Source organism: Lemur catta, chromosome 23 (genome assembly GCF_020740605.2).
Source record: "Lemur catta isolate mLemCat1 chromosome 23, mLemCat1.pri, whole genome shotgun sequence".
Classification (NCBI taxonomy): Eukaryota; Metazoa; Chordata; class Mammalia; order Primates; family Lemuridae; genus Lemur; species Lemur catta.
In genome coordinates, this window is record NC_059150.1 from 19356328 (window position 1) to 19381689 (window position 25362).

At 51.5% G+C, this 25362-nt stretch overlaps 1 protein-coding gene across 1 annotated transcript; it reads right to left on the bottom strand.

Annotated features, from left to right (window-relative positions):
* Window position 1: 1 nt before the first annotated feature.
* On the bottom strand, window positions 2–24581 carry NCF2 (neutrophil cytosolic factor 2). Its single transcript, XM_045536381.1, has 15 exons — window positions 24245–24581; window positions 22307–22389; window positions 15882–15990; window positions 13254–13388; window positions 12289–12396; window positions 10970–11029; window positions 9853–9896; window positions 8316–8457; window positions 8028–8096; window positions 6944–7019; window positions 4602–4627; window positions 4029–4180; window positions 3797–3908; window positions 2646–2820; window positions 2–1692 (listed from the first exon to the last, which is right to left on the bottom strand). The coding sequence occupies exons 1-15, from the start codon at window positions 24416–24418 to the stop codon at window positions 1589–1591; spliced, it is 1569 nt and encodes a 522-aa protein (XP_045392337.1). The 5' UTR covers window positions 24419–24581; the 3' UTR covers window positions 2–1588.
* Between the last annotated feature and the right edge of the window lie 781 nt (window positions 24582–25362).

Below are 25362 nucleotides of genomic sequence, written 5' to 3' on the forward strand. Positions count from 1 at the left end.
ATCTGTGTATAGATTATTTATTTTCTATCCTGAAAGATACAGTATTCAAGAAAATCCAACTTAAAGGCAAGAATTTCAGCTACTCACAAGTTGTCCAGGGAGAAGCAAAGATGATCAGAACTTGAATACGTTTCGGGGTTATTTTTGCTCTTATTAGCATTCCAGACGAATTATTATGGAAAGGGATGAGTAGAAAGAAACTATCAAAATTTTTTAAATGAAGCATGGCTTATGTTAAGGAGTTAACATCTCACTACTTTTATCCCTACTGTAGCTGTTAATGAGGCAGTTCAGAGATAGTTCATCCTTTTGGTCTATAAAATTCAATAAGTCTGATTCGCAGTAAGAGTAATTGCTGTTCTTAGCTTTGGGTTACGTTTCTTCCAGTTGAGTCCAGAGTCCTCAGTGGTAGATTGCTGGACCTTCAGTTGTGGGCTGGTGGAAGCCAGTGCCGTAGCTTATTACCGTGAGGTCTGTGTGCTCACGCTGATCAGCTGTCCCTTAACCTAAGTGTTGATTCAGTCTCCAGTTCACTTCCTAACTCTGCTTTTCACAAGCACCTACGCACTTGAAAAATTGTTAGTAAAGCTATACATATTCTCAAGAAGAAGGGAGGGAGGGGAATTAAAGCCAGGTACTAAGGTCTGGTAAGTATCTGGAATCGTTCACTCAAGTTAACCCTGAAAACCTGGATCATTGGGTTAAATGGTAACCAAGTAAAACCATAGCATTCTATCTATCTTTGACATGTTTAGTTACACAAATACTTGATATTGTGTTACAGTTGCCCACACTATTCAGTACAGTAACGTGCTGTACACATTGGTAGCCTAGGGGCGATAGGCTGTGCTATATGGGTGTGTAGTAGGCTGTACAACCTAGGTTGGCGTAGGTATATTCTGTGATGTTCACACAACTACACATTTCTGTCCCTGTCAGTGACTGTATTATAATAACTTCATAGAATTATTAATCAACTGACTTCCTGAACACAGCTTTTCATCACTTGAGTGTTAATGGCAAATATGCAGTATTGAACTCTTAACAAATGTTCCTCTCTGAGAAGGCATAAAGAGATGTAATTCTAGTATTTTAATTCCCTGTGGAATTGAATGTTATAAGAGTCTACGATAGTACGGTACAGGAACTGGAATGTTTATACTTAGCCCTTGGGCCTGGACTCTTGATGTCTTGTTTTGTTTTTGTAAGATTAAGTTTTTTATTGAGGTATCGCACAGAGAAGTGCATCATTCATAAGTATACGGCTCAGTGAATTTTTACAATGTGAATGTGTCTGGGTAGCCAGCACTCAGAACAAGAAACAGATTATCAACACCCTGGAAGACCCCCTCAGATACTTCCACCCGCTCCTCCCCCCCATAACTCCCCTGCCTACCGTGCCCCAGGAAATCATCATGGGTGCTCACATCATTGTCTGATAGGTTACATTTTAACAGGGAAAATGTAGGTTAACACTTACAAACTATAATGTCCTGGCACGCTGTACAGCAGAGGTGTGCTAAATCTTGGAAAGAAAGAAAAGATTCCTTTTGCTTGACTTGTAGGCTGTGAAACATCCTAGACTTCTCTAAGGAGTGCTTTTCAAATCTGTAGTTGCACCTTCTTCAACAAAAGCTCTGGGGAAAATGCCAAACTTCCCTTTGCACTCCCCTTCCAGCCATTCTTCATTCACTGATGAAAGGAAGGTACACGTGGATTTCCAAGACCAGTACAGATCTCTTGCCAGTCATCCCCACCTCCACCCCCAATTGTGACAGCAGGAAAAAGAAAGTACTGGAAACTCATTTGAGGTTAGTGGACATAGGGCTTAACCATCTTACTACTGATTTCTGACTTAGACATGACAATAAAAGAGTAAAGTGCAGAATAATGATTTCTGTGTTTTTCAGAAAGTTACCAAATAGAGAAATAAGGTGAAATAAATTGAACAGTAAGTCCTTAGATACGCTTTTTTTAAGAAGGAGAATTTTATCTGAGCTTTGTTGGGAATCTGTTTTAACAGGAGGCATGCCATTGGTTAAATATATTAAAAGTGAAAATTCACTATTCATTGACTCGTCAAAGAGTTGAGAGTTAGAACTAGTAATGGGTTTAATACATGTTTGTAAAAATATAAAGATTTTAATAGCTCCTATTTTGAGCTTTTTAAATAGAATGCAGGCATCGTACTAGAGTTTATATAGTCAGACTTCATAATAACACAGTTGTAGATATTAGCTATATTTTACTAAAGAAAAAGGAGACCCAGAGAGTTTAATAGTCTGTGCATCAATTCAAAGAACTATAGTTTGCAGAAGGTAAGCATCACATGGCTTGGTGCAAAGGCAAAATGATTCCAGCACATTTGTTAACTCTGGGAATAGGATCCATGGGTTCCAAAACACCCACATCTTTAATAATCAAGAAGTTATCTCAGTCTGCTACTTGTTGCTTCCCTGCCCATTAGAGCAACAGATAGGGAAAGCCTGAGCACTCAGTTTAGTTCCCTCCAGCTAAACACTAGAAAGGAGATTGAAACCACTGGCTAAAGTTTGGTTTGTATCTTATTGATGTATTCTCTCTGCCCTTGACCTTGTTTCAGCTAACACGTAAATTGGTTTCTGTAACCTTGGAGTAGTGCTTACCCTCTGACAGCACCAGGATTACATCCCCTTTCGCAAATTGCAGGTCCTCTGGTTGAGTGCCTTCATAACTAAAGAGTGCTACCACTTGGCTCCCTTCAAGCCGAGCTGCTGTTGGATGGTTATTAGCATCAGATTTTTCACTTTCCTTGGGTTCATCTGGAAAGCCTTGGTCACCCTGAAATAACAACGGGCCTGTTAATTTTCCTAATTTCCTGGCTTACTAGTGGGCATTGAACATCACTAAAGGAAACAGTGCAATGTCCTAGTAGAATGTGGGATATAAACTCAAAGGGAAGTTTGTGATCCGTGCCTAGTGTGGACCTAATATGTTCTTTATGAATATTGGATGATCAGATAATACACCAAAAGGTCTGCAGAACCATACATGGTCTTAAAATGTCTTACCGAAACCATACAATAAACCTGAGAAAGTTAGAATAGGCATTATTAATATTTTTCCCCCAATGGGGAAACAGATTGAGTCACAAGTAAGTGACAGCCCAAAGTCAGATCTGGGTTTCTTTCTTAGCACTGAATGTAACGCCCTTTCCCCAGCACCAGCACCACTTGTTAGAATTGCAAATTTTCAGCTCCATCCCAAACCTACTAAATCAGAAAATCCGAGGGTGGGGCCTTGCACTCTGTATTTTAAGTCCTCCAGGTAATACACAGAATGTACTGAGCACACGTGTCTGGCACGTGGGAAGTTCTCAGTAGATGCTATGAGGAAGGCTTCCCCCAGATCATCCCTGTGAAATAAATGCTCACTATTTTCTTTCATCCTCCAGTGTTCTTGCCCTGGAACTTAAGGAGGTGAAGAATGGTCGTGAGCTCAGCCGCAAGCCATGACTGCATTCCAGCCTTGCTCAGAGTGATGCACAATTAGGCACGGAACCATGGAGAGGGCTGGGGGCTTTCTGTGGGCTCCTAGGCCCCCCGGCCTGCTCTTCTCTTGTGGGAAACCCTCTCCCAGCTGCAGCTGGGGTGAGGAGGCAGACAAAAGGGAGGCAGAGCTGCGACTGTCACCCACCCACCGTATCCCCAATGCCAAGCATGGTGCCCGGCACATGGAAGGTGCTTGATAAATGAATCGTTGAGGAAGTGCCCCAACGGGAGTGTGACTTTAGGTCCCCGCGGGTCCCTGCACTCACCACTGTGTTCTCACACCACAGAGTCAGGCAGTAGCTTTTCACCTGGCCCCAGGCATCCTTCATGTTACCTTCCGAAAGCAACACCAGCTCGTTGCTGTCCCGAGGCCGATAGCTGCGGGGTAATGAGAAGAACGAGGTCAGAGACTATCATCACAAAACCACCCTCCTCTCCTGTCCTTGCCGGCACAAAGCCCCTGGCGGCGCCTCTCACAGCTGCCTGCGTGGAGCTCACCTCAGCTTCGTGTGTTCTGGAAGGAGCTCCAGCTTCTTAGCCACCATGTTCCGGACCTGGCTGTAGGGGAGCCCGGGCTGCGTCTCCATGACCACCGTGTACTTGTAGTGCACCTTGAGCGTGTAGGGCATGGGGACGCCGAGCTTTACGTCCTGCGGGGGGGAAGCAGAGGGAATCCCCGAGTGTCTGAGGCTTTCTCTCAGCAACATCCTGGGTCACTGTAGCTTTGTGTGTGGGCACAGGGAGTGCCCCACGCAGCTGGGGGCGGCCAGTCAGTAACTGGCGTCACGGTACCCTGAAAGGCCTTCTGAGCTCCTCTCGCCCACCTTCTGCTTGGACCGGAATTCCTACTGAGCCAGATCTGACCGCCAGCGAGGGGCTAGCAAGAAGTGTGTGCACGGGGCTGCGGGAGGTTGTTGAGGGGGTCCCTGGCCCATGGACTGCGAGTAAGGTGGCAACTGGCTCAACCCTTCACTGGGACCCTTTCTATAATCCAGAGAGACATGCCGACAGTTGATAGCCGAGACTCTTTCCTCTCCCACCACTTGTAACAATACAAGGAAAAAATGTTACCTTGAGCTCTTCTTTTTGTTTCTGACCTAAATGGAAGAGGTAGGGAGTAAAGCAAAAGAAGATGGTGAACGAACACGCTTGGCCAGCCCCTGCCGTAACCAGAATGAGCCCTCTTAGGACAGGGTACCCAGCTTCGTACCTTTTAATCTGTGGGGTGGTTATTAACCTTAGTAAACTATGGGGAAAATCTCACTTTGGGGAAGTATGAAGGTCATGAGCACATAAACAAACCCAGTCTCTCCTTCCAGGGAGCCTATAGGTAATTATCAAGGGACCAACACAGCCTGACCTGCCCCCAGGCTTAGCAGGGATCCCAAGGGCGGTTCAGCCAGCAGGATCGATCAGCACTGAAGAGCAGGGAGTGCAAGGCGAACCAGGGGGTCACAAGAAGAAATACTAGAACCCCTTATTTTCACCTAATCCTTTATTTCTGCATATGTTTTCTAAAGTGCATCAATATATTAATAGTATACATAAATTTATATAAGAGAAGCGTGCAGACAGAAAGGTTTTTACTATGGGGGGGGCACATGATCAAAAAAGACCCCTGATCTCAAACCCAGCTGAGCATTAGAATAACTAAAAATACAAATTCCCAAGCCCCATTCTAGTCCTATAAAAACCAGAATCAAGGGCCTAGGAGTCTGTATGCACAGAAGCTTTCTGGATTGATATGTGATCCTTGACGAGCCCCTAGACAGAAAAGATAAAAATGGAAAAGCTGTCAAGGACATTTGGGGGGCGAGCAATTGGAAAACTTTGAATATAGAATATACATAATACAGTGTGATTAATGTTAAATGTCCTAGATATGATGATTGTATTGTGGTGATCCAGGAAGTGTTTATTCTGAGGAGATCCATGCAGAGTGAAATGTCATGAGTCTGTAACTTATTTTCAAGTGACTCAGGGGAAAAGCTAGAGGGAGAAAGGAGTAGGGCAAGTAGATGGTGCGAAATGTTAACAATTGGTAAATTTAGGTGAAAGGTATTCTGGTGTTTATTGTACTCTCAACTTTTCTGTAGGATTGACACTTTTCAAAATAAAAATGGGGCCAGGCACAGTGGTTCATGTCTGTAACCGTAGTACTCTGGGAAGCCACGGCAGGAGGATCGCTTGAGTTCAGGAGTTTGAGACCAGCCTGAGCAAGAGTGAGACCCCCCAATCTCTACTAAAAATAGAAAAATTAGCCAGGCATGGTGATCCCAGCTAATCAGGAGGCTGAGGCAGGAGGATCGCTTGAGCCCAGGACGACAGCACCTCATTCTATCCAGGGTGACAGAGTGAGACTCTGTCTCAAAAAATAAAAATAAAAATGGGGGAAGGGGCATCCCAAGTGATCCTGATGATCAGGTGGGCATGGCAGTCATTGATCTAGAATCTGGGCAGACCACCTATTTAGTACATCCCTACCAAGCGCTTATTCAGAATCTGCTTACGCTGTACTAGTGACAAAAAGCTCATTACTTCCCAAGACAGCTCTCTCCACGTTACGAGAGATTCTTATAGAAAGAAAGTTTCCCTTGTCACATCTGCCCACTGGTTCTTTGTCTGGCCCTCAGGGCTCTGCAGAGCAGTGTCTTTGCCAGACACAGCTCCTCAGACATTTGAAAAGAGCCATTCCAAGCCCCTCCGAGGCAGACGTGTACAGTCACCTCCATCTTTCCTCCTTGAGACGTAGTTTCAGCACTTAACAATCAAGGGGGCCGGGTGTGGTGGCTCATGCCTGTAACCCTAGCACTCTGGGAGGCCGAGGCAGGAGGATTGCTCGAGGTCAGGAGTTCAAGACCAGCCTGAGCAAGAGTGAGACCCCCCCGTCTCTACTAAAAAAATATAAAGAAATTAGCCAAACAACTAAAAATAGAAAAAAAATTAGTTGGGCATAGTGGCGCATGCCTGGAGTCCCAGCTACTCGGGAGGCTGAGGCAGGAGGATTGCTTAAGCCCAGGAGTTTGAGGTTGCTGTGAGCTAGGCTGACGACACAGCACTCTAGCCTGGGGAACAGAGCAAGACTCTGTCTCAAAAAAAACAACAAACAAAAAAAATGATCAAGGGGTTTGGAGACTCCCCGAGTCAGGACACTCACTGCCCCTCAGACACAGCTGCACTTAGCCGGGCCCCGTGAGTGTCCCGGGGAGGCAGGAAGAGGGGGCACTGAGTGTATGTCTGGGGTGGACGCTGGTGCAGGAGAGGGGTTCTGGGGTTATATGGTCATCAGCTGAGTGGCATGTTGGGAGAAGAAACCAGCATTTCCTGGAAGGCTGGGAGAGCAACTCTCAGTCGGGAAGCAGACTGGAGTGCTCCTGTGCCCGGGCCTAGGGTCTTGCTCTGGGGCCACTAACCTGGTGACAGCTGGGGTCTTCCCGGGGCGTTGGAACTAGGAGGAGCTGGGATGTCAAGTTCCGGGGAGCTGTCCTCCTGGAGGTGACAGGAAGAGAGGGTCAGGACCTTCATCCAGTCAAAGTTCTCAGGCAGGGGTGAGGGTAGAGAGAGAGAGACCCTGCAGACCCCAATGATCCAGATGCAAATAACTTCCTAAAAGTTGGGGGGCAGGTGACGTGGGGAAGACTAAGGAAAATGTTGGTTAAAAGGAGGAGGCAGGGTCAGCTTAATGAAAACAAAAAACATAGTAGAAATAAGACTCCTAACCCTAATCCCAATCCCAATCCTAAAAGGCCCTTGCCACCGTATCATCCCTCTCGGCCATGCTGGAAATCCCCTGGAGGTGGGGTGGGACTGGGCTCTTGTCTCAGCCGCAAAGGGCACTGAGAAAGGAAATCCCGCTTCTCATCTGCACGGCATGCGCAGCTCGCCAGAGTATCTGCATCTAGTGACTCTGACCAGGAAGGGCCGAGCTGATGCACGGCTGGTCGCACTGTCTGGAGAGAGACAGGAGCCACTGTGGCCGCCGGATCATTTACAGGGCTGCTCAGATCCAATGAAGACAACCCTCTAGGCCTGGCAGAAGGGCAGCCTCTGAAGGGGCTGGGGTGCTGGGGTGGGTGGTAGCAGTTTTAGAAGCAATGGCTGGCAAGGCCCACTTCGATTCAATGCTCTAAAGCAGATATCTTATTTTTAATGGCGTTGCACCAGCCAGCACATTGACTGTTCTTCCAGGTGAAGAGGACACAGCTGGGAAGAACCTAACCCGCATACACTGCAGGCTTTGGCTCCCCAGTCACCCCTGCCCCGCAGGAATCACACAGGTGGGTGGGCCCAGTGGGACCTACAGATGCCTCCGCTTAGCACACCTGGGTTTTTCCCTCATCCCCATGTTCAGCTCAGGCAGCTGCTGCCGCTCAAGGCAAGCGCGGGACCAGTGAGCGTATGGTCGTGGCAGCGCCTCTTCCACGCCGCCCCCCTCCCCTGCAGGGAGAGGTCTGCAGATGCCGAGAGGCAACCGGTCAGGCCTGGGCACTACCTTACCTGGGGCTGCTGCTGAGGATGGATCCGCAGCTCGACCGGCTCCAGGTAGTTGCAGGGAACGAGCCCCTTCTGCAGTGCGACATCAGAGAGCGAGAGGGGGAGCAAAGACGTGCTCGTCAGTGCCCACACCTCAGGACAGGCCGAGTCGTGGGAGAGGGACGGCGCACAGACAAGGAAAACCTGGCTGCTCTGCAGATAAGGCGGCAGGAGCAGACTCTGCTCCGCAGCAAGCTCTGCCGTCCGCTGCCAGGATCCCTGCCCATCCCGCCACCCCGAGCCTCTGAATACCTGCCCGTTGAACATGACCGTGGCCCAGTTATCGTTGCCCTTCTTCAACACGAAGACAATGTTCCCCGGCATGACCTGGAGCTCCTCTTTTGTCTCAGGCACAAACCCGAACAGCACACGGTGAGCCTCCCCTTCCAGAGCCCTGCAGGGGGTAGACACAGGATCCAGCCCACTGTCTAGCTTGGAGCACCCCCCGCTACAGTGTTATGGGACAAGCACAATGGACTTGGGACCCGGGACTTGGCTCCAGGCTCCCTCTGACTCCACAGCCAGCAGCCTGCAGGGTGCTTGCCTGCCTGGGCTCCCGAGAGGTCTAGGCAAGAAACTGCCTGTGAACGTGACCCATAACCCTATATGCAGTGGGACAAGAATAAAGAACAACACTAGACAACGAGGCCTTCCAGCCCTGGCCCTCCCCTCCCTTCTGAGATAGGTTCCTGGCTGGGTAATCCTGGCCGGCTCCCAAATCTGAGCTGGGGTGGGTCAGGGGACTGTGACCAGGGGATGGCACTAGGAGGAAGTCAGGTGCAAGCCATCTGGGTGAGAAGGACCAGAGGGGGAGGGGGGGAGGGGGAGGGGGAAGGGAGGTAGCCTTGGGCCAGGGCAGGGAGGGGCTGCAGGGCAAGGAGGGGGTGCAGGGCAGGAGGGGGTGCAGGGCAGGGAGAGGCAGCAGGGCAGGGAGGGGCGGCAGGGCGGGGGTGCAGGGCAGGGAGGGGCTGCAGGGCAGGGAGGGGGTACAGGGCAGGAGGGGCTGCTGGGCAGGGAGGGGGTGCGGGGCAGGAGGGGCTGCGGGGCAGGGAGGGGCTGCGGGGCAGGGAGGGGCTGCGGGGCAGGGAGGGGCTGCTGGGCAGGGAGGGGCTGCTGGGCAGGGAGGGGCTGCAGGGCAGGAGGGGCTGTGCATGGGGGCTCTGAGGCCGCCCTGCTGCTGGCTTCAGGCCTCTGGGCTCTGCGCTGTCTGATGGATGCCACTTTGGAACAATTAGGGTTTCAGGCTCCCTCTGTTCACTCCCTACTCTGTTCCTTTCCCCTCAGCCCTTGCTTTTGTTTCCAAACAGCCGTCTGCTCCCTGGTCGTTTTGTAGCTGCTCTGGTACTTTCTTCATTTTTTTCTTAACCTCTGTGCGCGGGGGAGCTGGGCTTGCTTCATTACGAGAGGGAATTCTTAAGAAAGCTGTAGGTTATGTCACTCTTGCTTCTCATTTTGCAGAAGAATGACTTCCTTTTCTTGAGTCCTTCCTCTTATTTCTTCAGAAAGCATGTCCCACGTAGGGAATGGGAAACACCCACCCGGGCCAGGGGACGCCGTTCTGGCTTCCTGACGCCAGAGCCTCCTCCCCTCGGTGCAAAACTGACCTCCGGCCCCAGGTAGCTGCAGACAGGCCCAGCGGTCAGCCAACAGGAGAAGCCTAACATTCTAGAAAAATCCAGCGAGATTTAGACCCTGCCTCCAGTTTCATCTTCTTCACCCCCTGTGCTGCTATCGATTCGCGCGTGGAGCTTGGATGTTCTGCACACGGATGGATCTAAGTCTAACTTACCTGAAGATCTCTGGGGTTTTGGGTCTGGGTGGAGGCTCAGCTGCCTATTTGAACATCGAGGAAAAATGAGGGCAAGGGAGGGAGAGAGAACAGGCCTTTAATGGTAATTTGAGCACTCTTTCAGGCCAGAAAGTCAAAGCACGCGTTCCTGACTGATGGGGACACTGTCTAGGGAGAGGGCACAGGGCACCCTGACCGCACACTGGCAAGTAACACCTCCCCCAGCCGCCCGGGTACAGTTTCGCCGGCACAGCAGTTCCTCGGGTGCCAGGGCCAGCTGCTGCAGAGGGCTAGCTGTCACAGAGCAGCGTGGTGTCACGGGAGTGCTCTGACCTTGAGCTCTGTTTCTTTCTCAGGACGGTTTCCAAAAGCCCTGTTCTATAATTAATGTCTGCTATGTCACATGACGCTCCCGAGTATTTAAAATCAACTCAGGATGCACTGACCAGGCTAGAATCTCCTTCCAACGTGCAGTCCCTGTGCTGCACGGAGCATCTGGAGTCTGGTGCTCTGGGCTTCTTTCCCCTCTTGTAGTCCCCTGGCTGAGCCGAAGCCCAGGGGACCTAAGCATGACTTTCTTCAACTTTATTGTGCAGAAAAAGGTCAAGAAATCTAGATGCCAGCTGCCCTTCCTTCCTCTTTGCTCATCCCGCCCTCCAGAGCCCCGGCGTGGGTCACATTCTGGGCCAGCAAGCATCCTCCTGCCCTGGGTAGGCTGCCGGTGCTGTCCTGGGGACAGCAGGGTGCGTGCAGCCCGCAGTGCATGTGTCCACGCTCAGGGCACCGTCCGCCGCCGGTGCTGCCCGACACCGGTGCCCGGCACGGCTCTGTCACAACAGAGCTCGTGTCTTTCTCCACCTGCCTGACCCTCCGGCCCTTGCAGGGAAGCTCTGCCTGCGTTTCTGGACCCACCGTCACCCCGTTCATCTGAGCCCACTTCTCCAAGCCCAGCGTGGACTGAAAATTGCTCACTCTGGGCACGCGGGGCTGGGACAGGAGGGGCCGTTTGCAGGAGCCCCGGCAATGGGGCGACTCAGCACAAACATGCTCCCCAGTGAGATGTGTCACGGAAAGTTCTAGAGAGCCAGACCCACAAGGAAGGCCAGCACCGCCTCACCTGTGGCTGCAGAGGGGCGAAGCCAGAGAAACTGTCTTGGTCCACCACAGATGCCACCACCTGGAATCAAGGACAGGAGGGTGTGAGGCTCTGCCAGCGCTGTGTCCCCGACCCTCTGTGCTTTTCCCCAAGATTCCCTCCTCTCTCACGCCCCAGGCCCATCCTCACTCCTGCCTGGTTTTGGAGGCGGACGGTGGCTCTGGATTAGAAGTTCCGGCAACCAGAGAAACTAGCAATCGTCCCACCCTGCTAGCCCAGCCTCGCTCGCTCTCTCTTAAAAAAAATTTTTGTATTGAGGTGCAGTTCGTACAGCATCAAATTAACTACTTTACAGTGAACGTTCAGTGGCATTTAGTACATTCGCAAAGCTGCCCAACCACCACCTCTGTCTAGTTCCAGTACGTTTTTGTCACCCCAAAGGAAAATCCTGTACCCACTAAGCAGTTAGTCCACATTTCTCCCCCTAACCTGGCAGCCACCAATTTGCATTCTATCTCTGTGGATTTGCCTATTCAAGACGTTTCATATCAATGGAACTACACAACAGGTGGTGTTGTGTCTGGCTCCTCTGACATAGCATAGTTTCCAAGGTTCATCCCTGTCATAGCATGTATCAGTACTACGTCCCTTTTTTATAGCTGAGTAATATTCCATTGTAGGCACATATCACATATTCTTTATCCATTCCTCCGCTGATGGACATTTGGGGGTGTTTCCCTGAACCCAGGCTCTCTTGACCTCTGCCACTATGCCAGACCCAGCTCCCCAGCCATGATACAACGTAAGCCCTACAAATGTGTCGAAGTCAAATGTGGTTTTGGAAGGGGACTGCTGTGTCCTTTGGATCACGGCTGAAAGGAGTTAAGACCTGGATTCAGAAGGAGTCTAGTTTAAGAAGGGGTCTGAACTCAGGGCTGTGGAAGTGGGGGGAGTTCTCCAGCACACTGAGACGTGAACGTCAGGCAGCACTAGGCCAAGAGGACCCCATGCTGGTCCCCGTCCCTAACATGTTCTCTCCACATTTAGTGAGCTCCTCGGAGCTGGAGGAGCTCACTCCTCTTTCCACTGGCCCATTCCCCGAGACTCTGAATCCCGTGAATAGCCCCATGGCTCTCGCCCAGGCTCGGGCTGGAAGGGAGGAAGGAGAGGAGGCTGGAGAAATAAACTGGAAACGTTTGCCCATCCTTCAGCCAGACCTCTCTCGCTGCCATCCCAGGGCCAGAGCCACAAGGAAGATCCCCCTTGTTCAGAGTCCCCCACCCTTGCTCCACGTGGCCCAGGCCACAGGCGACTCTGGGGAGTCGAGTGACCCCACCTACCGTAGCCTTGCCCAGGTAATCCTTCTTGGCCAGCTGAGCCACTTGTCTCTCGTTTGGTCGAAACAGCCTGCCCACAGGGATCACCACCGGCTCATACAGCTTCTGTTTCTGCAACGCAGAGAGCGTAGTATGTACCTCACTGAAAACGGGGGTGGCGGTGTTTGCCCTGCCTCCCTCACTGCATAGACGTGCGGATCCACTGAGATAACCACGTAACAGCATGTTTTCCAGATCTGAAAGGACTGATCTTGTTATTGACATTACTCTAGGGTGTTAAGGCAGGAGCAGTAGGTTTCAGTATCAGCTTATGCTGAGAGGCTGTGTGGCCTCGGTGGGTGCCATCTGCCCAGCACCCTGCGTTCCTAGGGGAACTGTCCCCACTGTCATGTGCCACCACCGCCACGAGGGTGGCCCAGGACCCACACAAGGCTCATGACAGTGCTCTCTTGGGATTGATATCTGCTGACATAGATAAGCATTCAAAGACTGACTCAAGCCCTCTTCTTCCTGGTCTTTTAAAAATCGAATGTAAAACTAGTTTCATTCCAAAATATGCTCAAACTGTGGATAATTTTCACCAGTCATTCATATAATCAATGCATTTTTGTGGAAAGCTGTTATGTGCCCAGCACTGCACCCAGCTATGAGAACTCACGGGTGACCAAGCAGACATGGTCTCTGCCTGCTTGGTGCTTAGAGGCTGCACTGCGCCGCTCCAGCCTCCAGCATCCTGTCCCCGACTCCGAGGGGGTGTGACGCAGGGGCTCGGCCGCCCCGTACTCTGGGCCCGAGCTTCTCACACATGCACAAGATCTTACATGGAACTAGACCCAAAGATCAGTGTTACCCAGAGCTCACAGAAAGGAAAAGCCCCACTGTTGTGGTGTCTCACTTGCACGTCCCCCGAGACAAACGCGAATCCAATGCAATGCTCTCACCACCTGCATCACCAGTGGCACACTCACCCAGACACACTGCATGGCCTTGTCGATTTTGGAATGTCTGGGCTCAGACTTCATGCTCGAAGCCAATGCTAACTGTTCTTCAGCCTTTTTCCACTCCTCCTTCTTGGCGTACATGAAAGCAATATTATATAACACCTAGAAAAGGACAGACCACCGCATAAAACTCGAGACTGCTCCAAATCAGAGTGCCAGGGAAGGGCTTACATGTATACTCTGAGAGTGTTGCCTGGTAACATTTCTCCCTCTCAGCAATCCTGGGAAAATCTAAAATACAGCACAATTAGTCTTGCTATCGAGTTACGTCAAGCACAAGCATGGTGTTAAGAAAACGTGCTGTAATGCACAAAAATCCAACATCATGTGCATTCGCCAACAACCAAGTAAGGTCAGAAGGGGACAAGAGCTACTGTGTTGCTTTGGTATGGAGAGGGGTGACTTGATCAAAACCCCTTGAAGAGACAGAGCTGGGAATAAAACACAGGTGTGTGGCCTCCCACCCCAGCTCCCACCCCCAAGCCTAAGCTGAAACACTGGACAGGAGCAGGGTGGAGAGAGCGTTCAGATGCATCGTCCTGCACCTGCACCGTCCCCAGGAGAACCCGGCGCAGACCACGTGAGTAACAAGACTGTAATATGGCAACGCACGTCAAGAAACTCCACGGGCAGAAGTCCCGGGGAGCTAGAAGGACACTTGGCACAGAAGCCACGGGGGTGCTTCCCCTGGCGTGGGAGGGAATGGCAAAGACAACCGTAGTCACAATTTTCTAGGTCTCGTGTTGGGTTGTAGGTTCATAAGCGCTTATTTTATTATTGTGCTTCACAACTTACACAAAGAATTAAAAAAACTACTTGACTGAAAGGAACAGAAAAGATAGGATATTGTGGAAATAGGTGCGTGTGACATTGGAGGCTAGGTTATAAAAAACGTTGACACTCTGTCTTAGTTTCTCTGGGGTCACTTGCTCTGGGAGAAGCCAGCTGCTGTGTTGTGACAAGACTCAGCCCCAGGGAGAAGTTCACGTGCCCAGAACCGAGACCCCCTGCCAACAAGCCACGCTAACTCGCCAGGCGTGGAGGGTGGCAGGACGGGTGCTTCCGTGCAGTTGGTGGCTGGTGCTGGATGACAGGGACCCAGACCAAGCCCAGAAGTGGAGACCGGGCCCCTTCCTGGCCTCCTTCTGAGCCTCAGTGGGCGGCCCCCTGCGTCCATTGGCTGCCCCAGCCCACCCTGACCTTCCCCTCTGGTTCTCCGTCACCTTCTTGTAAGACCCTCCCTCACAACTGGTTTTTATGGCTCGATGACTAGAAAAACTTTGACACTCTTCCAAAAAAAAAAAAGTTACGATTTCTCAGAAGCCAGGCTTGTAGGCTTGTCTTGTGGTGGGAAGAGAGAGGGCATAAGTAGGGATGACTGGAGGGTCTTGTGTGGCAAAGAGGGTCTCAGATCCTGAAAAGTCCAGCCTCACTTGCAGAGACCCACTCCGTCGACCGGGTCACATCTATCCCAACTACAGGGGGACACTCCTCTCATGGATTCCACTTCGACACAGCTGTGGCCTGGTCCCTTTTCTGGAGCCACTTGGTCCCCCAACACTTTGATCTGGATAAGTGGTTCTCAGTGGGGTTACTGGCAACGTCTAGAGATATTTTAGGTTGTCACACTGGGTGGGGGCAGTGACAGTGCTATTAATATCTAGTGGGTAGAGGTTAGGGATGCTGCTAAAAATCCCACAACACAGGGGACACCTCCCCCATCCCCCCACAATAAAGGATCGTCTGGTCCAACCTATCAATAGTGCCACGGCTGAAACACTCCACTTTAGAAGCGGGTCGGATGCCAGCCAGTGCCCACTGCAAAGCCTCGTCCGCCCAGACTGTGAGATCTGAGGGAAACTTCTAGTCCGCTGCAGGGCTGGGACGGGGCCGCTTCTCCCCAGGGGCCCCGGGCAGCTGTGGACTCTATTATTAGCCCCGAGAGACCCTGGGAATACTTGGCTTCTTGTGCCTGAGAAACTAAAGCAAGTGGACTTTTTTCCAGTGATTCTTCTAAAGAAAGATCTGTGACATTTGCAGGAATTTTACTTTTCGAAGCTACTGGTGTATGTTCGGGAGTGGGAAGGGGTGGGAAGGGTCGATTGTTAAAAGTACACGAACCTTCGAAGTCGAAGCCGGTCACGTCTCTCCCTTTTGATAATGCAGGAAAAAAATGGTTCTATGGAAACCTTTACCTCAACCTGTGCTTTGAGCTGTTCTTTGAACAAGAGGGGACGTATTTGTGCCAAATTATCCTCATTCGCTCTTTGGGTATCGACCAAGTACACGGGGTAAGAGCCACTAATGGCGGCGTGTGGTCTGTAACCTGGGAACTGAGCAAGGTGACGGCAGGGGCTCATGTTTGCATGGTCCTTCGAGCCTCACGTTATTAAAATGCACACGCCCTCGCGTCACTGATGACTGCATGCAGAGCCTCAAGTCATCCGTCTGAGTCCTTCCTTAAGGGGACGCCGGAGTCCCACGGCACAGGAGGCAAAACGACCCTCCCGAGCTCCTGCAGGTGTGCACAGACCCTGTGCGTCCGATCCGTCCAGCCACGGGACCCTCCCGCCCGGCCCTGCCCGGCCTCCTCACCTCACAGGCGAACAGCTTGAACTGCAGCCCCAGGATCTTGTAGTCTATGAGCTGGTTCCCGCGCAGCTGAGTCAAGGCCTCTTTAAGGTCTTTGATGGCTGAGTCGTACCTGCGGGACACAGGGAGAAGCTGAAGCCGTGCAGGGCACAGGGGACCAATGCAGAGGGAAATGAGAGTGCACGTCCACCTTCCCCACCCAGCTCGCTGGGACAAGAAGCCTGTCCAAGTCCTTTCGACCTGCTCTAGTGTCTCAACAACCCCGGGCTCACGCATTCGAGAGAACGCAGGTGGACCCGATGTCCCCGGGCTGTGCATCACAGCAGCCCCGAGTGCCCCTGTCTCAGGCAGTCACAGGGATTTTCCTCTCTTGACTGCACACTACTCCCACCTCTCTGACAACCTGGCTTGTCGCTTTCAAATGCAGCCCTGGTTCCCTTTGCCAGCTCCCAGCAGAGCCGGCCCTGCCCGCCCCGTGTCCCTGCGGAGCCTCAGAGCTGCTTGGAGCACTGCTGGCTCCCGGCTGCCCCCCCAGGAAGGCCAGGCCGGCCCCACACGGCTCTGAGGGCCCCTTCTCACAGCCTTCCCCCCTGGCTGCTTCTGAGTCCAACTTCAGTCTTGGTTTTGTGGCCTTCTCGGTCTCCTCTCCCCTCCTGCCTCCTCCACACACATAAAAGAAGAGAGAAACCATCGCGTAAGCTGCTCCCGGTTCGGCCTTGGGCTTCGTTGGCCTGGCGTTGCGCTGACTGGCTCAAGGTGTGCCAGGGCTGCTGTCCTTGGATTTGTGGCAGAGAATGGCGCTGACCACATCAGCAGGGCCCACAGCGCTGTGGGCAGGAGCTGGACACACACCCCCGAGGAAGCAGACCCAGGCCTGGCCCTGACCCCGACCTCCAGAGGCCCCGGGAAGAGGGCACCGTTGCTGGGCCGCACTCCACGCAGCACCCTGCCTGGCAGGAGCAAACTGAGCTGCCCGGTTGTGGCTCCCACCTGGGCAACTGGACCGAAAGTCCCGAGGCCACCGTCCAATCCAGAGCTGCCATCCCGGCTTCTGTTGGAGACCAGCCTGGGGTCTGGGCACAGGCCGGCAGGGCTCTGCAGGGTAGTGTGGGGCCGTAACGGGACCAGGAACCAGACCCAGCAGCTCTGCCACCAACCGCGACACCCGAGCAAGTCACTGCCCCGGGCTCAGGATGTGCGTCAGGAGCAGCATGGCCATGAGCAGCTCAGGCAGGAAATTATATAACAGAGCACGCGCTGTGCGGGGCTTGCTAGCACCTGCATCCAATCTCTGGAGTCAGAACACCTGGACGGGAGTCCTGACTCTGCCACTTACTATCTAGTGATGAAGGGCAAGTTATTTAACTGCCGTAAGTTTGTTTCCTCATCTTTAGAATAAAAACATAATAATAGCATGTGCCTCCCAGGCTGTTGTGAGAACTACATGAGATGAAACATCCGGGTGGTTAGGACGGTGCCTGGCACACACAGTCATTTACTATCATAATTATTTTTTTTCAGCCCTAAAACTCTACCAATTACATTCATGCACCAATCATTTATTATGTGCTTATGTAAAGCACCGTGCCATAGAAGGTATCAGCTGGAGATGTAAAAATACATGGTGCGGAAGCTGGAACTCTGATGCCCGCGAAGCTCAGCGCTGAGCACGAGGGCTGGTGGCCAAGAGAGTCCTGGGAACGTGTCCCCAGGCTGCTTGCGGGAGAAGGTGGACTTGCCCTCACCATTAGGTGTCATGTCACACACGGTGGCCGCGGCAGCAGTGGCTGCAGGAGGAACGAGAGAGGGGAGCCTGGGTTTGTAGTGGGAGGATGGCTTTCTCTAGAATTCTCGCTGTTAATAAAGATTGTAAAGCCTATTAAAGCAGGCAGATCCCTCCTTGAGAAGCAGTGAGCATTTCAGGTCGTTCCCACGCGTTCCTGGGGAGGTAGAGAAGGTACCATCGCCGCTCTGTGTGATCCGGAGGGTGGGGCCAGGCCAGCACGGATGTCCCGTAGCAGCCGCAGTTGCCACCGTGTGCCACCGTCCCTTTGGGAGCTGGCACAAGGTCCCAGAGGGCTCGCTTTTAAGCGCCATCAGCGCTCACCTGCCAATGTGCCTTCCCCTCTGCTGAGCCAAGTGGAGGATTTCAGCCTGGAACTGGCACCACCTGGGTCTACCTGGCTTTGCCTGAGCCCAGCAAAATTGCCCTTATAATTCCCCAGCCCGTCAAGATGTCTGAAGATCCGGGCCCAGCGGGAAGGAGAGAGCACGGACAGATTATTCAGTGCTTGCTTTGTGTTTAAAAAGCAAAACAAACCAAAAACACCGGAGTGGGACCAGGTGTGACGGCTCAGGCCTGTAGTCGGGGAGGCTGAGGCAGGAGGAGGGACTGACCCCAGGAGTTCGAGGCCAGCCTGGGCAACATAGGTAGACACCACCACCATCCCCCATTAATTAATTTTTAAAAAACGAGGTGGGGGTATCGCTGCTAAGAGTCGTTGTTAAACATGTCTTTGAAACACGGGCCTGCCTCCCAGCCCGGGGGCTGCCTGCGGCAGGCCCCTCCTCCGGCCCCTCCGCTTGTTTACCCAGAGCTGCACCCAGGGGGGTCCACTTTGACACACAGCTCTCCTTCCCGCTGCACAGGGTCTGAATAAGCTCAGTAGGAAAATTCCAAAATAGCATCCAGCCCCCTGTGCAGGTGGGCCGCGCCTTGGCAGCCCCTGCCTCCCTCCTGCCAGGTAAGAGTTCTCCTTGGTGCCATTTGGAGGCATCCCCTAGGAGAAGGCCAAGGTGCTGGCGGCCCCTGCCGGGCGCTGCTGGGCCGGGTGCTTTCTTCACACCCATGCCCAGTGGCACCCCGAGGGGCGCCTTGGCAGTGCTGGGCCCAGAGCCCCCGCTCCTCCCAGGCAGGGGTGCACCAGCCCAAGGCAACCTCGCTGTGTCTTTGAGCTTGAGAGGGTTTATAATCACCCTTTTTTTGTAATACTCCTGCAAAGGTTTCTTAGTAGCTGCTGGAGTTCCTGCTTGTTCCTGCGCTATGGATGCCCCAGGCAGTCTAGAATCCTGCACTTCACACACTTGCACCCAGGATAATGGAGCTTCTGCAAACTGAAAGAAGTCAGAGGTCAAACACCGTTGGGACGCTGCTGTCGGGGTTGTGACAGAAGTTCGTGGCCACCCTCTTTCCCCTTTCCAAGTCAGCAGGGAGGAGGCTTTGCTGTGTCGCTTTTTCAAGCTGCTCCACCTAAAGGGTCTCACCATTATCTTCACGCCCTAAGATGCATAAGGCAGGGGTCTGAGAGACAACTTAGCGCTCTCGCCCCCTTTCAGATGACAAAGCTGGGGCCAGAGAGGTGACACAGCTTGTCCAGAGTCATCACTGAGACACCACTGGCCTTCTCAGAAACGCGCTCTAACTGTGTTCTGTTGGAAACGTATAAAGACAGAAGAGCAATACAACAACATATGAGAGCAGGGGAACTAGAAAACTCACCCGTAATATTATCACCCTAAAACAATTCCCTCTGTAATCTGAGGGAATTCTTAACCCACTCATTAAGGAGTAATTTCTCTGGCCAGGGCGCAGTGGCTCACACCTGTAATCCTAACACTTTGGATGGTCTAGGTGGGAGGATCACCTGAGGCCAGGAGTTTGTGAGCAACAGGGCAAGACTCTGTCTCAAATATATATATATATATAAGCAATTTCTCTAAGTTCCCATGGGACTTATTTTAAAATATCACTTAAATGCTGGTCGGGGTAGTTCATGCCTGTAATCCTAGTGCTTTGGGAGGCAAAGGCAGGAGGATCACTTGAGGCTAGAAGTTTGAAACCAGTCTGGGCAACATAGCAAGATCCCATCTCTATAAAAAATAAAAAAATTAGCTGGACACAGGGGTGTGTAATAGGAGCCACTGGAAGTTCTTAAGCAGATCACATCGACTTTTTAAGAAGACCATTCTGGATTACAGGGCACAGGGGCTTACCCCTGTAATCCCAGCACTATGGGAGGCCGAGGCAGGAGGACTGCTTGAGGCCAGGAATTCAAGATTAGCCTGGGCAACATAGCAAGACCTCATGTCTACAAAAAAAAAAAATGTTTAAATTATCCGGGCGTGGTGGTGCACACCTGTAGTCCTAGCTACTAGGGAGGCTGAGACGGGAGGATCACTCGAGCCCAGGAGTTCGAGGTTTCAGTGAGCTATGATGGTGCCACTGTACTCCAGCCTGGGTGACAAAGTAAGACCCTGTCTCAAAAAAAAAAAAAAAAGCACTCTGGAATTTTGATGGAGGCGACAAGACTAGTAGCTGGAAAATCAGTTTGGAAGTGACTGCAATAGTCCTGGTGAAAAATGAGGGTCTGAACCAGGGCAGCGCTCGTGGGAATGGAGAGAAATAGGTAAATTTAAGAGATATTTAAGAGGGCAACCTGACAAGGTTAGGGAGAGAGACACTCTGGGTCCCTCCCGGTACAGATTCAGTAGCTGGCTGGTTAGAAGTGGAGGTCGGTGGTGTGGGAGAGGGTGGCCTTGCCCAGATATGGATGCTTAGGGTTCGTACATGGGCTTTCTCGTTCATGTCCCCTTGAGATTGTGCATACAAAATGTATGTGTGTTTCTGGGAAGAGAGTCCGTACATTTTGCCATTTAATAATCACTGCTGTAGTCATAAAAGGGAAAAGGGTCAAGAATAGAACTTAGGGGAAATACCAACACTTAGGGATTGTGCAAAAGAAGCCAGCTTGGGGCAGAAAACAATGCCTCATTTATATGACTTCCTCATTAGAGAGCTGTTGAGTTAAAGATAAAATTTGGTAGCTTTTTCTCTCAGATTTAATTATTACCCATCACAGATTAGTTGAATCCTGGGTCTTATTCCTAGATCTTTCCAAAATCTTTCTAACTCACTCAAAATCTTAGCCTTCTGAGCCCTGGAACGTGTGGGCCTTTTCCTGTGGAAATTCCTTCTGGGAGCCTTCCCTGTTTTACCAGTGGTTCTCATTTCAGGCTGTTCGAGCTAACGAGAAGAGTGGCCTTTGAGTTTGTCTTTTGAGATTTAAGAGCAGCCGGAGGATTTCTACTTGGCCTCCTGCATATCCTATCCATCTGCAGAGCACAGGGGGTGGGGGCACAGGGGATGTTAAGAAGGGTGACAGGGAGTGAGCGACGTGATGCGAGCCCAGGCTTTCCCCAGATCGCCTCTGTGTCTGGGTTTTCTTTTGGGGAGACTTAACTGCTACTTTTACTCATTTGGGTGATTAACTGCATCGACATCTTTGTAGTCCTCTGAGCTTCTTGTTGCCCTTAGCAACAGCTCAGCACATGGGTTTTGCAGGCTCTGTTTCTGACCAAACCATAGGACCAAAGCCCTTCAAGGTGGTACAGGATGGGAGCCTGGCGCCCTCCCTGACATCTGGACACCCTCTACAGGAACCAGCCCCTGCCACGCTGCTCCATCACTGCCCACCCACACCACACTCAGACCGTTTCCACTATTCGAAAGACAGCTCTTCATTGGCTTGAGCAAATCCCTCTTCCCTAGGACATGCGCACGCTGATGGAGCAGTTTCCACCAAGGGGCAGTTTCGCAGCCCCCAAAACATTTGAAATTAACACTTAGAATTTTTGTCCTGTGTTATTTGTCTGTTTGTGATGAGGTATTTGTAGTAGATGGGGGGAGTAGTAATAGAGATTAACTTTTATTTTGTATTTGTTTATCATTTTACCAATTATTTCACGTTGACTGTAAACACACCAAAAAATGCAGATGAGGTAATAAAGGAAAATGAATTTCCCTATGATCCCACCATTCGGAATGAATTACTACTGTTAACCTTTTGTTTGGTCTATGGCCTTCCAGACTTTATTCCGTGAAACAGAAATGGGATTGTGTTATACTCACTGTTTTGAAATCTGTTCTTTTAAATTTCACATCTACTGTGAACCTCTTCCGTATTAATATATATGCTATTTATTTATTTGTATCAATTTATTCTTCTATAATGGTAATTCATATTCTCATTTTTGTGGCTGAATTATATTTCATTGACTGGATTAAACCAGGCCTTGAAAATACATTTTGTTGGGATGAAGCCAGATCCTGTGACAGCTCAATACCTCCTAGTCGCAGGCCACCAAGGGTGTCCCATGATCTGAATCTCAGGCCCGTGGTGGTTACATAGGCTCATTGTGGGGATGCCACAGCTAACATGACCGGGTGGCAGGCCTGCCACCCCTGCCTTCCCTGCCCAGTGACAGCTTCTGCCTCACATGCTGATCTGTTGCATAACTGCCCGAGAAGGGCCGGTCATGCTTCCTGGCAAAGGCCAGGAAGACACTTCTCCAACGCCAAGTCTAGCAGCACTGAGACCCCTCCGGTTTCTCTTTGAACTTCCCCAGCTTGGACAACATTGGACACTTACTTTTCTGTCCGGCAGTAGAGCATCCCTCGTTGGAAGTAAGCGACCGCCAAGTGCTTGTCTTGGTTAATGCTTTTGGTAAAGGCCTGCAGAGAGAAGGGTCCATACATGGCGTGGAGCAGGCAGTGAGGAGGTGTGAGAGGAACCAGAGGGAGTCAGAAAGGAGCATGAGAATGACTGAAGTCTTGAAGGCAACAAGAGGCCCAGGATTCAGGCACCCTGGGTCAGAACACCCAGTGTTGTCACTTCCTCATTGCATGGCATGCGGCCAGTTACCTAATCTCCTTGGACCTTAGTTTTCTCTTCTGCAAAATGGGGATATTACTAGCTGCCTTTCAAGATTATGGATAAGATCAAAATAATAAAATTGATTGAAAATGAAAATAACATAATTAAAATATATAAATTGTCATCTTTGTTTACTATACAGATTTGTTTCTTCCGTGAATATCATGCAATTAAAATACTAACAAATAAGATTGCATCTAAAATGCCAGTAGGAAGGGCCCAAGCAGGAAAACAAAGAAGGGAATGAGAAGGCCGGAAGCGGAAGCCTGCAAGGAGAAATGGAGACCTGTGAGCGCGAAGGCCTGGGAGCCGAGAGGTGAGCAGTGGCCCTTACAGCCTCGCCAAGACCCCACGTCCAGGCCAAGGCAAGAGCGAACAGTCCCTGCCGGCACAGCTGTGCCCAGACTAGCTTTGTCCTCTGCTAATCTCCTCTCCTGGACAAGGGGCGCTTTGTCTCCATCAGCCCTCGAATGTGTCGTGCTGCGGGCTCAGCCCCCAGCAGCCCCCTGAGATAAATATTGAGGGGAGGTGGCACCGCTGTCCCCCCTCCAGCCAGAGGTGGGGGACCCTCGCAGGCTGTCTGTGGACTCTGGGGCCTGAGATGGACTTGTCCGGCTGTGAGAGCGTTTGGAGCCACTTCTCTCTCTCTCTGTCAGGCGGGTGTGGCCAAGCCTTGTTTACCTGCCCTTGAGTGAGGACGATTGTGGGAGGAACTGACTGGCTCTTTAAGGGCACTAGGAGTCGGTCATCGGTCCACACACTGCCTTGCAAAGACTGGCAGTAAAAGGTGAAAATAATCACTAACTTGAATCCAGTGGTGTGAAGTTACACAGCACATTAATAGTTGGTGTCTCACTTAATGCTCATGCTGTTGAAACTCTCAAGAAGTTGAGAGCCAGAAGTTTACGTGGCTTGCTTTAGAGCAAATGTCCCGAAAGAGGCAGAGCTGGGATTTGATCCTAGATATGCTGCATCCAGACTCCATTCCCTTTCCACCTTACCACGACCTATCTAAACAATGACTATTGGGAATGCTCAATCCATAGTAAGGTATTTGAGAGATAAAAAAAATACTTGAAAAAGATACTAATACACCCCAAACCGTGCCCTTGGCAGACATCACTAATCAATCATGCTATGATTTCCTTCTGCCAGCCTCAGAATCCTTAAAAAGAGTCCCTCCACGTAATGGATCAAAATCGTCACTTGAGATAAAACCTGTTTTTTATAAGTGCCTCCCCTCTGTCCCTTGGGCGGGCAAAGCTGATACACATATTCTTGCAAAGCCGAAAGCGGTGTCTTACAACCGGGCTCAGAGTGGTGAGATAGATGGAGACCCTGTGTCCGGCAGGAGTTCTTTGAAGAAAATCTAACTAGGGGAGTCTTCACGAAGTTGGCAAAGCACGATCACAGGGCGATCCGAGCGCAGCAGACGGGGAAGGAAGGAGGCGACACAGGCCGCCTGTCACAACCACCCGGGAGCTTTGAAACCGAAGCTCCAGGCCCGTCCCCAGGCCAATCAGTCCCACCAGGCTCTGGGGGGGCGGGGGGCGGGCATCTCTGTTTCTCTGAAAGCCCCCGGAGGTGGGATTTCTAGGGAGCAAGCGGGTTCAAGGCCGCGATGGCAGGCCGGGAGGCCGGGGCCGCACTCACCTGCTCCGCGGCGGGCAGGTTCTCCAGGATGCTGTGCACGCAGCCCATGTTGAAGCAAATGCGGGAGTGCGGGTCCTGCACGGCGCCGAAGGCGGCCAGGGCTCCCTTCCAGTCCTTCTTGTCGGCCGCCAGCACCCCCTCGTTCCAGAGGCTAATGGCCTCGGCCAGGGACATGGTCGGGGACGGGGGCGAACGGGGCTGGCGGGGACGAGGAGAGGCGGCCCCACGCGCCCAGGTGTCCGCCTTCCAGGCCCGGCGCGGGATGGGCCCGGCCTCCCTGGAGGCGACTTATCAGTGTTGCAAGTGTCAGGAAATGTCCCCACCTTTCGGCAACTGACGCAGAACCCTACCGTGGGCAGAACAGGAAAGAGGCCGAGTGCGGAGGGGGAGGAAGTGCACCGGATGCCGCCCCAGGGCCCAGTTCCCCAAACTGTCTGCTCTGTCACCCGCCTCCTCTGGCCTCCCACCCGCTTCTGCAGCCACGGTGCTCTGCCCCCAGCCCCGGGGCCACCTCCGCAGATCCCTGGTCTCCCCCGGTTTCCACAGCCGTGTCACCTGAGGGTGTTGGACGAGAGGATAGTTCCTTCCTCACTTTCTCATAACCCCATAGACTGTACTGATATGTTGGTTTTATCTTGAGCCAAAATTAGCAATGAACAGGTTTTTGGGACAGGATGGCCTTGGGTGTCCATCTGGGCCTGAAATAAACTTTTATGAACAGTCAAGAAGTTTAGAGGAGACCAGTTTCCTGCAGATGCCAAAACTGGGAGCCAGAGATGACAGGGAGTTATGACTTCTCCTGTCTGTCCTTCTGTGAAAAATTGAAGTGACAAAGGATCTGTATTGATAACTAATGCGTTTACTAGTCTTCAGAAAAACAGACTTAAGATTCCTTTCTTTGTTGCTCTGGAAAAGTTTGTCAGTAAAACCTTCCTGAGGAGTAATTGGGTGTAGCGGGTATAACCAATTTGACTTACTAAAATCCTGACTTCTTAGGTAAAATGCATGTGTATGAGGGTCAATATTTAGATGCCAACTCTTGTTTTGTGGCAACTGGAAGAATTTACTCATTATCACCAAGCTGCCCCTAAAAGCCTGAAAATAAAACTTGAAAATGT

Excerpts from the sequence above, each read along its gene's own strand:
- NCF2 (XM_045536381.1), bottom strand. The coding sequence starts at position 24,418 with ATGTCCCTGGCCGAGGCCATTAGCCTCTGGAACGAGGGGGTGCTGGCG. Across the intron at positions 15,991-22,306 it reads CTCTACTGCCGGACAGAAAA|GTACGACTCAGCCATCAAAG; the intron begins GTAAGTGTCCAA and ends TGTGTCCCGCAG. Across the intron at positions 12,397-13,253 it reads AGGCCATGCAGTGTGTCTGG|AAACAGAAGCTGTATGAGCC; the intron begins GTGAGTGTGCCA and ends TCTGCGTTGCAG.